This window comes from Thalassophryne amazonica, chromosome 5 (assembly GCF_902500255.1).
Source record: "Thalassophryne amazonica chromosome 5, fThaAma1.1, whole genome shotgun sequence".
In the NCBI taxonomy this organism is placed as follows: domain Eukaryota; kingdom Metazoa; phylum Chordata; class Actinopteri; order Batrachoidiformes; family Batrachoididae; genus Thalassophryne; species Thalassophryne amazonica.
In genome coordinates this window covers 38,297,761-38,311,477 of record NC_047107.1, presented here as the reverse complement: position 1 = coordinate 38,311,477, position 13,717 = coordinate 38,297,761, and the positions used below count along the sequence as shown (strand labels likewise).

Sequence of the window (13,717 nt, the reverse complement as noted above, 5' to 3'; positions counted from 1 at the left end):
ATTTTCAGTTCATGAAGTCCAAGTGAAAATTCCAACTTTTAAATCGAACACTATAAGCTGCATTATTATTATCATTATTATTATTATTTGTTTGGAAGGTACTGCGAGTGATACTCCTGTGTGACTTGCATAAAAAATAATAATAGAAACTAACATTATTTATTAATAATAATAACAACAGAATAAATGTCAACAACAAAAAGTTCACTACAACAATGCACAATAATCCAAAATTAAAGAACTGATAATACAGAAAAAAGGTGTGACTTATACTCTAGTGTGACCTATATGTGGATTTTTCCTCTTCAAGAGGCTTTCAATTATTCATTTGTCTGTCAGCAGGATTACGTCAAAAGTACTTCATGGATTTGATGAAATTTTCACCCCATATATATTAGGCCATGGAAGACTTCATTAAATTTTGGACCCGGATCCAGATTCTGGATCAAGATTTCACTTTATATAGGCTTTGAAGGATTACGACAAAACTACTTCACAAATTCTTACTCAATTTGCACCACAGATAGATATTAGGGCATGGAAAGACTCCACTGAATTTTGGAGATGAACTGTATCCGGATTGGCAGACGTTAGAAATCTCTGATTGCTCTTGTTTCTTCCTATGACAGAAACTGTGCTTTCAGTCAACAATAACTGCACATTGAAGCCTGCAGTTGTGCAATGTTTGGTTTCTATGGAGAAGGGGGGAGGGGGTTGTGAAGCCCCCATTTCTCTGATCTCCCCCTGAAGTCTCTCATTTAAAAGTAGGATGTTTGTTTATGTTGGGAATTTGAATAAATAGCCGAAGGTTGTGTAACTCGTGCCGAAATGTGGTCTCACTTAGTCGTCTGTTTCCAAGAAGGGATGATGTGAATTGCATATTATGTTTACGTCTCATGCTGCTCTGTGCGGACAGTCGGGGCGGACAGTTCTAAGGTGGGCCTGACCTCCCTTTTAACTCCACGCTGGGCCCATCAAGGCCTTCGGCAGCTCGGTTTGCTGCAGTCAAAACAGGGAACGGGCTTACGTGCAGGCTTTGACACGGCTCATTTTAAACCCATCTGTGAGGGAAAGATAGGTCGGGTTTATCAGTCCTCATTTATAGTGCACACTGTTGGTAAATTCCAAAAAAGTACATTTTCATGTTACTTTCCCCCACCCACACACAAAATTATTTGTGTTGTCCACACACAAAACAATGAGAACATAAGTGATTTCTACAGTAAGAATCAAACACAGTAATGTACACTGGCACAATCACAGCGGGTTAGAACACAACCACAGTCAGATAAACAAAGAAATGGCTCTTCACTCACAATGGCTGGAGAAAGATCACATGGCATTAAAAAAAAAAAAATACAAGACAGTCCTGCTGTTACAGCCTACCAGAAAACAATATTCTCTTGTTCTCACACTGATCAATGGCACAGCGGCTCAGAACCAGAATAGGTGTAAGAAGGCAACAAATCAGCAGAGTAGGAAGGATCTAAAAACTCTTTGGTATCATCTTCACAGAATAAATGTAGAACAGGCTCAAGAAAAATGATTGTAAAGCAGTTTTCTACATGCTCTTCTTGCAGTAACTGTACTTCCTTAAAGCTGCAGCGTGTCAGATTTAGGGGCGTTTATGAGCAAAAATGGAATATTATACAAATAATGAATGTTTATGAGTGCAATGGTAATATTTGCATGAGGTATAATTATCTTTTAGCTACAGTGTGTTTAATTAATGTGCACAATAACTGTGCTTTTGCATGTGTAATATTATGTATGTGTGTTTAACGGTGTCTTACATGTTTGAAGTGTGGAACGCAGAATTTTTTTTTTTTTGAGTACTTGCTGTTCCCCCTATTTCTTTTTCTTATATTCTGCTCTCACTTTGCTGCTCCAAGAACGCAAATTTCCCCGCAGTGGGACAATAAAGGATTATCTTATGAGTTCAAAGATGGAACAATGTGGTGCATTCTATCTTTCAACACATGGAAAATATTATTTTCATTGCAAGAGTGGAAAACAGTATTTGTTTTATGTGATACTGAAACAGATCTGCATCATTTTTATATTTTACTGAAAATTACAGAGGTGGATTAGTGTTTAGCACTGTTGCTTCACAGGACAAAGGTTATGGGATTGGTTCCCATCTGGGATCCTTGGGATGCTCCTGCTTCCTTCCACTTCCAAAACCATGCTGATTAGGTGAATTAAAAGCTTTAAACTGACCGAGAGTGTGAATGTGTTTGTTTGTCTATATGCGGTCCTGCCAGACTGGCGTCCTATCCAGGGTGTACCCTCCCTCGCGGCCTATGACTGCTGCAATAGGCTCCAGCCCCGCATGACCCTTAATTTGAGTAAGTGGGTATAGAAAATAAATGAATGAAAATTAGAGAGGTGTTGCTTCTCGGGGCAGGAACCTGACGGCAGCGTGACCCAGCAGTTCATTCTGGCTGACAGGAAGCTGCTGACACACAAGTGAGCAGAGGGAGAACCTGAGGAGCTGAGCATTGCACATCTGTTTTCATCCAGTGAAAAATTACGACAAGAATTTAGGCTAGATTAGATAGAACTTTATTAATCTCTTGGGAAGACTCCCTCAGGGAAACTGAGGACTTGTGAATCAACCAGAGAATCGGCACGGTCGGGGCCCAATCGAGCTGAAAGTGTCCCACCAGGTGGCGCTCTCAACCGGGGCTGTGTTCCTATCTCCAGAGCCATCTGAGAGCCCTGGCACCTGGATGTGTGGTGACCCAGTCCAACGCAGCACAGGATACTTTTTCTGAGAACCAGGGAAGAACAGGGACTTTCGCTCTAATGGTGTCTGACGAGACTCCTACACTCACATTCTGCAAGTCTCCCTTGATTTCCTGTGGTCTCGAGTTTCTGACAACTGTGTCCCTAGTTTCTGACAACTGTGTCCCTTGAGAACTTGTCCAGTTCTTTATCCGACAGCTGCTCAAAATGTCCCGGTGAACATACGGCTGCTGGATTTAGCTCCCTCGTATCATGGAATTATTTTTACTTGAAGCTCATGGAGCCATGCAGTTGTGCAAACGGGATGGGAGAAAAATGCACAGCCAATGGTAGCCAAAAAACAAAAACAAAAACAAACAAAAAAACACTCTTGTGACGTCGTCCATACAATGGAACAAATAATGACTGTCACATGACATAAAATCCACCAAATGAAAAGGATCTGTGTGTTCACTGGTGTGTAAAAATCTAGGTTAGTCAGTTAAATGTTAGATAAGGTACAGTTGTGTTTAAAATAATAGTGTGTTTTTAAAAAAGTGAGTCAAGGTCAAAATCCTTAAAATAGCTTTTATTTCCATACACACAAATGCAGTGGGAACACTGCACATTCTATTTCAAATTAAAACGTGAAGAAAAAAATGGTCAAAGTTATTACTTTACATAAAGTGAAGAAGGAATATTAGGCTGTTCAATATATCTATATCTATCTGTATATAGAGTGAGGAAAATAAGTATTTAAACACCCTGCAATTTTATGTGTGAGAGAGAAATCTTGCTGGTTGGCAGGTGATCAAATACTTATTTGCCGCAGTAACATACAAATAAATTATAAAAAAAAAATAAAAAAAAATCAATACATTGTGATTTCCGAATTTTTTTAGATTGTGTCTCTCACAGTGGACATGCACCTAAGATGAAAATTTCAGACCCCTCTATGATTTCTAAGTGGGAGAACTTGCAAAATCGCAGGGTGTTCAAATACTTATTTTCCTCACTGTATATAGAAGTGTCTGCACTTTTTTTTTTTTTCCAAACGCAAACATTTACTGTATAAACCAAAAAATGCTTGAAGATTTTTCTTTCCTGTACATCACTGAACTAATATTTAGTTGTATAACCAGTTTCAGAGAGGTGCTTTGCATCTGTGTTGCATGGAGTCAACCAACTTCTGGCACCTGTGAACAAGTATTCCAGCCCAAGACGATTGGACAACATTCCACAATTCTTCTGCATTTCTTTGTTTTGCCTCAGAAACAGCATTTTTAATGTCACCCCACAAGTTTCTTATTGGATTAAGATCCCGGGATTGGGCTGGCCACTCAATGTTATTCTTGTTGGTCAGGAACCGGGATGCTGCTCACTTGATGTGTTTTGGGTAATTGTCTTGTTGAAACACCCATTTCAAGGGCATTTCCTCTTCAGCATAAGGCAACATAACCTCTTCAAGAATTCTGATGTATTCAAACTGATCCATAATCCCTGGTATGGGATAAATAGGCCAAACAATCATGACGCTTGCTCCACCACACTTCACCATTTTCACTGACAAAACTGTCTGTTGTCCCTGGACCAAAAAACAATCTTGCTTTTATCAGTCAGTCCACAAAATGTAGCGCCATTTCTCTTTAGGCCAGTCAGTGTTTTCTTTGGCAAACTGTAACCTCTTCAGCATGTCGTTCTTTTCAACAATGGGACTTTGTGGGGGCGTCTTGCCCATAGCGTGGCTTGACATAGGTGTCTTCTAATTGTCACAGTACTCAGAAGTAACTTTAGACCGTCTTTGAGCACACTGGAGCTGATCATTAGCTGAGTCTTTACCATTTTTTTTTGTTTCCATCCACGTCTTTCTAGTTTTTGTTGACATTTTAAAGCATTTGAATTCATTGTAGCTGAGCACACACACACACACACACACACACACACACACACACACACACACACACACACACACACACACACACACACACACACACACACACACACACACACACACACACACACACACACACACACACACAGCTGTGACAATTCCAGCCACACATATGTGGTTTGGTCCTGGTTCCGTGCTGGAGGTGAGTTTCATGTTTAATAATGTCATTGACTGGCGATACAGTTCCACGTCACGCCTCCTACAGAGTTTAGATGGTAATCAAGTAATAATATGTATATTACAGTCGTGAGATCCGTTCAGCTCCGTGCCTGATGTGTGCTATGACACATTATTGCGCATGAGACCGCGGAGAGGTGCAGCAGCACACGGTGCTTTCGGTTTGATTGCGCGCTGTTCACACCCACTGTACATGATGAATGTGTGCCACATACATGTTATTACATATCAACATTAACTTTGCCCTCCCTGGCCGGGGTCCAGTGGAGGTGGACATCCACGACACGACATGCCAGCAGGCTTTGCTGTGACCGATCGATCTCAGAGCTCAATCACCTGCGATCAGATCATTTCAGATGCTGTTTTGATGCCGTCACAATATGTAGACTGTGATTAGATGATGCAAAAACTGCATATGTGCATCGCATCTCGATGGCGCCAACTATTTTGAACATATGCAACACACTCGGGACAGCTGAGGGAATGGGACCAAATATGCACAAAGACTGCCGTCTGTTGGTCTTCAGACTGCATCTCAGTATTTCCCTATTGTGGCCGGATGCCTCATTGTGATGCAATCAGGCCTCAATCGGCGTATGTGTGATGGGGGTATAAATCCTACACACTGCAACTTCAACTGCTATAATTAAAAGCCAGGATTTACATGCATTTTCAAGAATCCACTTAAAGAAATTAGTCTTCCAAGTCTCCGTGTTCAGGCCCAGGCACATTAATATTCAAGCTTCTGTTCAAGAAGCCAAAGGGCAAAAGGTGAAAACTTAATTAATACTGCAGTGATGTTAACAGTTGGGGGGGGGGGGGTTGGCTGATCCAGTGTCATCACTGTCTGCTCTGAAGCCCTGCCCAGTTTCTGTGCACCATCAGTTTGGCACATGCACCAATCTGATGTGAGCTGAAAGGCATTATGATGGATGTGATCCTATATTGGGCAGTGGATGAAGAAACTCCTCAGGGACAACGCAGAGCTTGAATGGGAGGCATATACTGGAACGAGAGCGAATTAACTACATGGAAGGGAAGGCGGCGGCGAGAATAAAGCGGAACTCGAGATGGGCCTGCAATCAAATTTCCCGCAACCCAGCAGAGATAGATCCACAAACAGACTGCTGCTGCTGCCTGTGGCAGTGATTCTGCAAAGGTTTTAAGACAATGTAGAGTATACTCATACTGCATTCCACGTAACACAGCATTAGACTAGTATGACTTCTGCTGGACAACTGTTGGAATTACATCCATACAGAATTTGACATATAGATGTGGATAAATTAATAAAACAAACACATTTCTCAAGAGTACAGTAAATATTTATGTTTATTCAATAATAATGTAACAAATACAGTTACCAATGTCTAATTCATCTTTATTTACACAGAGCTCTCCTTGAAAAATTCAGAGGAATGCATCAGTTACAACAAGGAGATGCATTTGAATAGATTTCCATCTGAAATAAGATGGATGGACATCAGATGGCAGCGTGGGCTGCTGCTGCTACTTCCAGTCAAACTGGGAGTAGTTCAAATTTTGACCTCAGTCACTGATCATTTTATTTTTTAGGGAATTTAGTCCAACTGGCACCTTCTTTGCGCCCATGCTTCAACCCCTGGGAACAAGAAAGATATGGAAGAAAGATTGGTATTGCATTTAAAATGCAGAATAGAAAAGTTGTTCAAGCCGGTGATGTCAGCGTTGGGTCAAGACATTTCAGAGTAGCATAACAGAAAAAACAAAAAGTAAATAACAATGAGCAGAAAGACACTCCCACAGCTCTCAGCTAAATAATGAAAAGCACTGTATGTGTCAATAACAGTGAGGACTTTGTCCCAGAGTTCAGCTGAGGCCATGTGCACATACCAGGTAATATCCAGTGTGATATCCACTCATGTACCAGGAGATAAGCATGCTGCCCATAGCTTCATCGTCCTCCATGTCAGGGCTCATGGGTGGAGGTGGCGGGATCATCTAAGACAGATGGACAAGACATACGGTTATCTGAATACAGAATGCAGGGCGACAAATGAAACACTTTCCGACCTTGTTTGCCACTTATGCCCCGTTCACGCCGCACTGAGACCCATTTAACACCTACAAGACATTGAGTCTTCCTCAAATCATCAGAGGGAGTTCTTCCATACCACTGTCGCTTGTGTGCTTGTTCTAGGGATTGGTAAGGTTAGACCTTACATGTGTGAAGTGCCTGGAGGCAACTTTGTTGTGATGTGGCGCTGTATAAATAAATCGAACTGAACTGAAATTGACATGCTGTCAGCTCTCACAAGTCTTGGCTGGTCTTCAGTTTGATCTGTTATTTGCATTTATACCAAGCATGTATTGCGACTGAATTATGCAAATGAAATATATGTTAATATCCGCGATCAGTGATGCAACCCCATGCAGAGTCAATTGACTCTGGGACCTGTGAGAGTTAACGAGGCCAATTATGAGACCCATGTATCCATTAACTGGCTGCACAAATGCTGCGAGTGTTTTAAACAGTTCAATACACTCACACAACTGTTGGAGACCAATGCACAGTGACGGCGAACAGCGAGAGCGACGGCAAGCAGAGGCCATTTTTCGATTGCACATCGGTTGTGGACTTTCCGCTCACCAACCTATTAAGTGTTGAGGCTGACCGATATGAACCTTTCTCAAACAGATCGGTATGGGTCTCATTTTTTGCTCATATGAAAGCTTTTATTTTACCAAATAATGCGGGGAAAAAACCCTTGGTCATATTAGCTACAACAAGTGGCGGCAAAGCCATGCGCTGTCATTCATTTTCAATTAGAGTGAGCGCATTATAGCGAAAACAGACAAGCGGTCACTATGCCGCCAACCAGGCAGGGCCAAAATAGAGAAGTGTATTTTATACAGTGGTGGGCACAGTTCCGCTAATCTGCTAACTGCTAAATTAGCGAAGCTAACTTATTTGTTATCAGATTAGCTTTTCAGCTAATTTTGAAAACCATTAGTGGACCACTTAGCTTCCACTAAATTTAGTTCTGCTAATTTTCAGTCCGCTAGCTTTTTTTTTTTTGCTGGCCTAGTGAATAAAACTTAATGATCAAAATCATACATGTTAATACCTACCTGTTGCGTCTTTTCCAATAGTCAGAATGCTGTGAGCTCAGGTCTCCCCCAGCAGAAGACAGTGGAGCGAGCCAGCTGCTGTTGCCTCAAAAAACAAAACAAAAAAAAAACAAGTAATTTACATTTCCTATGTAAAGAAACAGACAGCAGGCAGCAGCCATGAAAACCAAAGCACTTTTCACTCGTGGTTTTACTCATAAACAACTAATTCTGGACAGTTTATCAACATTAAAGGTAACTGCCATTTTTACAGAGAGAAAATATCACGCATATGACAATTTCTTTTAAAGGAATGCGCTAAATTCTGAAGGTGTGAGCTTTTAACAGACACGTGCTGAAAGGCATTATGGGAAATTCAAATGTCTCTTTCGATCACTCCCCCCCCACCCCCTCAAAATGAAAAGAACACTGCCATCTACTGGATGGGAGTGTGAATAGCGATGTTGGTCATGAATTACACTTCACAGAATTTTCTGTTTTGCAAACACACAAATTATGCAAATTATGCACAAATACACATTTATTTGTAAAAACCAACACACACTTTACAGTAACTTGTGTGGTGATTTTTAGAAATAAATAAACCAACCAACCAGTGAAGTAGACTCATTTTTCCCATAATACCTTTCGGCAAGCGTCTGTTAAAGCTGAAACCTTCAGAATTAGTGTATTACTTTAAGAGATATGTGCAATGTTTTCACTTTGTAAAAATGACAGTTACCATTAATGTCGGTAAACTGTCCAGAATTACTTGCATATGAGTAAAACCTTAACTTAAAAAAGTTAAAAGTGCTTTGCAATTCATGTTTGCTGCATGCTGTTTGTCTTTTTGCGTTTTTTTATTTTTTTAATTAAAGGCAACAGTAGCCGGCCTGCGTCGTTCTCTTCTGCTGGGTGAGGACTGAGCTCACAGCCATCTGACTACGTAAGACAGGAGCTCTGACTCATTGCTCATTTTTGTGTTCGTGATCGCTTTTGAATTTACTCAGAAGCCTTGGTGGTACTGAAACTCAAAACTGGCTTATCAGTAGCCAACTGTACTAAAAGTGTACTATACGTTAGCGGTTAGTTGTAACTTCCGCTAATTTTTTTTTTTTTTTTTGCAGTTTATTGCCTTAGTCTTATGAAAGTTAACTTTTCAGTTAACGGATTAGCAGTTATCAAAGCTAATTTTTCAGTTAGCTGTGCCCACCACTGATTTTATACAAATGCTGAATGACTCGACACAGCGACTGCCAATCCGAGAGAAGGCAGCGTTACATGCATTGGTTGGTTATTGGTTACATTTATAGTAATTTATATTTTATATATACAGTAGTGTTCAGAATAATAGTAGTGCTATGTGACTAAAAAGATTAATCCAGGTTTTGAGTATATTTCTTATTGTTACATGGGAAACAAGGTACCAGTAGATTCAGTAGATTCTCACAAATCCAACAAGACCAAGCATTCAGGATCAAGCATTCAAGCACACTCTTAAGGCTATGAAATTGGGCTATTAGTAAAAAAAAAAAATAGAAAAGGGGTGTTCACAATAATAGTAGTGTGGCATTCAGTCAGTGAATTCATCAATTTTGTGGAACAAACAGGTGTGAATCAGGTGTCCCCTATTTAAGGATGAAGCCAGCACATGTTGAACATGCTTTTCTCTTTGAAAGCCTGAGGAAAATGGGACGTTCAAGACATTGTTCAGAAGAACAGCGTAGTTTGATTAAAAAGTTGATTGGAGAAGGGAAAACTTATACGCAGGTGCAAAAAATTATAGGCTGTTCATCTACAATGATCTCCAATGCTTTAAAATGCTTAAAAAAAAAAAGAGAGAGACGCATGGAAGAAAACAGAAAATAACCATCAAAATGGATAGAAGAATAACCAGAATGGCAAAGGCTCACCCATTGATCAGTTCCAGTATGATCAAAGACAGTCTGGAGTTACCTGTAAGTGCTGTGACAGTTAGAAGACGCCTGTATGAAGCTAATTTATTTGCAAGAATCCCCTGCAAAGTCCCTCTGTTAAATAAAAGACATGTGCAGAAGAGGTTACAATTTGTCAAAGAACACATCAACTGGCCTAAAGAGAAATGGAGGAATATTTTGTGGACTGATGACAGTAAAATTGTTCTTTTTGGGTCCAAGGGCTGCAGACAGTTTGTGAGACGACCCCCAAACTCTGAATTCAAGCCACAGTTCAAAGTGAAGACAGTGAAGCATGGTGGTGCAAGCATCATGATATGGGCATGTTTTTCCTACTATGGTGTTGGGCCTATATATCACATACCAGGTATCATGGATCAATTTGGATATGTCAAAATACTTGAAGAGGTCATGTTGCCTTATGTCTTGTGTTTCAACAAGACAATGACCCCAAGCACACTAGTAAACCAGCAAAATATTGGTTCCAAACCAACAAAATTAATGCCTTGCAGATGTGAAGAAATCATGAAAAACTGTGGTTATACAAATACTAGTTTAGTGATTCACAGGATTGCTAAAAAAGCAGTTTGAACATAATAGTTTTGAGTTTGTAGCGTCAACAGCAGATGCTACTATTATTGTGAACACCTCCTTTTCTACTTTTTTTAACTAATAGCCCAATTTCATAGACTTAAGAGTGTGCATATCATGAATGCTTGGTTTTGTTGGATTTGTGAGAATCTACTGGTACCTTGTTTCCCATGTAACAATAAGAAATATACTTAAAACCTGGATTAATCTTTTTAGTCACATAGCACTACTATTATTCTGAACACTACTGTGTGTGTGTATATATATATATATATAAATAAATAAATCAAGTTTCAATATTAATGCACATCAGTATTTCTGGTCTAATGCTAATTATGATGGATCATCTGTATATATGGACCCCATCTTTCACCGAGTGAAACGATGTGAACAGTGCAACACAACCACTTTTGGTAGGATGCAACCAACGCGGTTGTGGTCTTCATGCCCAATGGCCACATCTTTTAATTTTCAAATCCACCTGCATAGTTGTGGGTGCGTCGGTCTAAATAAAATGACCTGTGGTCAGGTGCAGTACTGACCAGTGTTGCCACAGTTACTTTGAAAAAGTAATCCAATTACTGATTACTCCTTGAAAAAGTAACTTAGTTACTTTACTGATTACTCAATTGTAAAAGTAACTAAGTTAGATTACTAGTTACTTTTTTAGTTACTTTCTCCAGCTGCCGACAACAACTCACTTTATAGTCACCCTTTCTTGACTTCAATGAAAATAAATACTTGTTTTATGAAAAGTAAAATAAAGACCTCTTTCTTGACCTCATATTTAACTGCTGACAGCACTGTAACAGTAAAACTTGCAATTTCAAACCTACATTGTTTAGAAATGTAACTATTAAATTCTAACTCTCTAAACATTTTACTTGTCGAAATTATTATTTTAAGCAATATTAGTAGTTGTAGTAAAAAACGGCTTCAAAACTGGACCTTTAATCTAGGGGTGTTGTGGGGGAGGGGGGCACATCCCTGCCCCACGCCCCCATTCCATCTGGATTCGCCCCTGCTTTGGCGTTTGAGCACAAAGAATGGATAACATTTATTTATGTAGAAAACAGGACCAGATTTACAGGTAAGAAAGTTTTATTGCGTTTTCACATCATGTGGTCCTCAGAAAGAGAGTTTAGGTGCATTTGAGTGGAAAATAGTGTTAGTTGTTGACGCGTCGCGGAGGATCAGCTGTTTTTAACGAGACGATACGGAGCAGCTCAGCTCAGAATTCTAAATAAAGGAGGGGAAAAAGTATAAAAATGTCTTTGTAAAGCTCAGTGCAGGTGTGCTGATCACCGCGCTTTAAGAGGTGAGGACGAGTCGAGCAGCTGCAAAAAACCGTGGATGAAAAGCTCACAGCTCACTGAAAGTGGGCAGTTCAGTCGAACCCCGACCCCCTGCCCACAGACCAAGTTTAATGCTGCTGTCGACCCACAATGAAAAATAATAGTAACGCACAGTGACATGGAGAAGTAACTTTAATCCGATTACTGATTTGGAAAGATTAACGCGTTAGATTACTCGTTACTAAAAAAAGTGGTCGGATTAGAGTAACGCGTTACTAAGTAACGCATTACCGGCATCACTGGTACTGACGCATTGTAATCGTGAGGCAGTGGAATGTGATTGCACCGCAGTGAAACATTCAATATATACAATGTTACACATAAGTTTAATAACTCTGCTTTACTCACAAAAAAGATACACCCCCTGCCAAACATAACACTTGCTTACATCTATTACATATCAGTCGGTCAACCCACGTACATGTAACTGACAAATATGACGCACAAAAAAATCCAATTATTTACCCTTGAAGACATTAGGCCAGAATTATTTTCTTTCATGCATGTTTTCTTTTTGTTTTCCCATGGTGCACTGTGGACCCAAGTTTAAATTAAATCCATAAAGAGGTCAGATGGAGGTGTGTTTTGAATCATGCAGTATGACAACTCAACACAAAAGTCCAGTTATCTCCCCTTGAAGAAGTCAGACCAGAATCTGTACAGATGTGAAGTGGCCAAAATAAAAGGTTGCACTAAAATATGCAGCTGATCTTGGAAAAAAAAAGCTCTTTATTAGGGGAAGACACTGGATGTGACTGTCCTGGGCTGGCAGAGCTTCATGTAATCTGCAGTGCTTAGACTGAATGGAAATGATGTTGGAGGTGGCTTGTGGTAGTGAATTCAACATTCAGTTCACAGGCAACAGCTATGGTGGACATTCTTGCAGTCTGCATACCAATTGCACCCTCCTTCAAAATGTCTGACATCAATGGCATAGTTATGCATTAAAACATTTATTTATTTATTTTTTTTTTTTACAATGACCAGTCTAACGCATGTGTGCAATAACCATACTGTTTAATCAGCATGTTGATATGCCACAGCTGCCATTATCTTGGCAAAACTGAAGTTGTCACCAACTAGAAATTTGTGAACAAAATCTGAGTAGGGAAAAAAAAAAGAAATAAAGAAAGGCTTTTTTGCACATAAAAGAAATCTTGGATCTTTTACTTCAATAGATGAAAAATGGGAACAAAAGTGTTTGTTATTTTTTGTTGAATATATAATACTGTTGAAGATCTCTTCCTAATATCCTTCACATAATGTACCATGAATTTGATGAGCTCAGTTCTGTTTCTACCATGTGCCAAAAACTGATACCAATCTTTTTTTGGCATTTCTTGAGCTTTACTTGTAATGAGTACTCGTCTTCCAGCTGAGCCTCTACTTTGTGTCACTTCCATGATATGATTGTGGCCACAAGTGTCCAATATCATCACAATCTTGGCAGCACTCACTGATTGAGGAGGTGTGCAGAATTTAATGTATGCCTCTGCATGTCACCCCATATTCATCAGGGAGCCACTGAGTCTAGAGCTGCCATACCATCATTGAGCTGCTCACAATGGATATTCCTTTGTGAAAGTATCTGATTCCTCAATCAGGTATTTGCGGGATGTGGTCTTTATCAAGGATCAAGGAAATTTTATTGTCATATGCACAGAACAGAAGAACTTTCCTGCACAATGAAATGTGGCTACTGCATTTAACCCATCCTATTTGCCAGTAGGAGCAGAGGTCGCCATTAGGCGCCCGGGGACCAGCTCCAGATGTACATCCCTGCCTTGGTCAACAGCAGGGCTGAGCAAACCAACACCGACCCATAACAAACAACACACATAACACACAACACATAGGCCGGCCCGGTACATAAAACATATATATGAAAGCAA

General features: G+C 40.0%; 1 protein-coding gene across 1 annotated transcript in view; it reads right to left on the bottom strand.

Moving 5' to 3' along the window:
• Nucleotides 1-6,169: 6,169 nt before the first annotated feature.
• smn1 (survival of motor neuron 1, telomeric) overlaps nt 6,170-13,717 on the bottom strand; it is a 66,463-nt gene continuing 58,915 nt past the window's right edge. Inside the window, exons 7-8 of the mRNA XM_034170022.1 lie at nt 6,728-6,835; nt 6,170-6,476 (exon numbers count right to left, since the gene is read on the bottom strand). Of these exons, the coding sequence (XP_034025913.1) occupies nt 6,420-6,476; nt 6,728-6,835 (165 nt within the window). The 3' untranslated portion in view covers nt 6,170-6,419. The remainder of the gene's footprint in view (nt 6,477-6,727; nt 6,836-13,717) is intronic.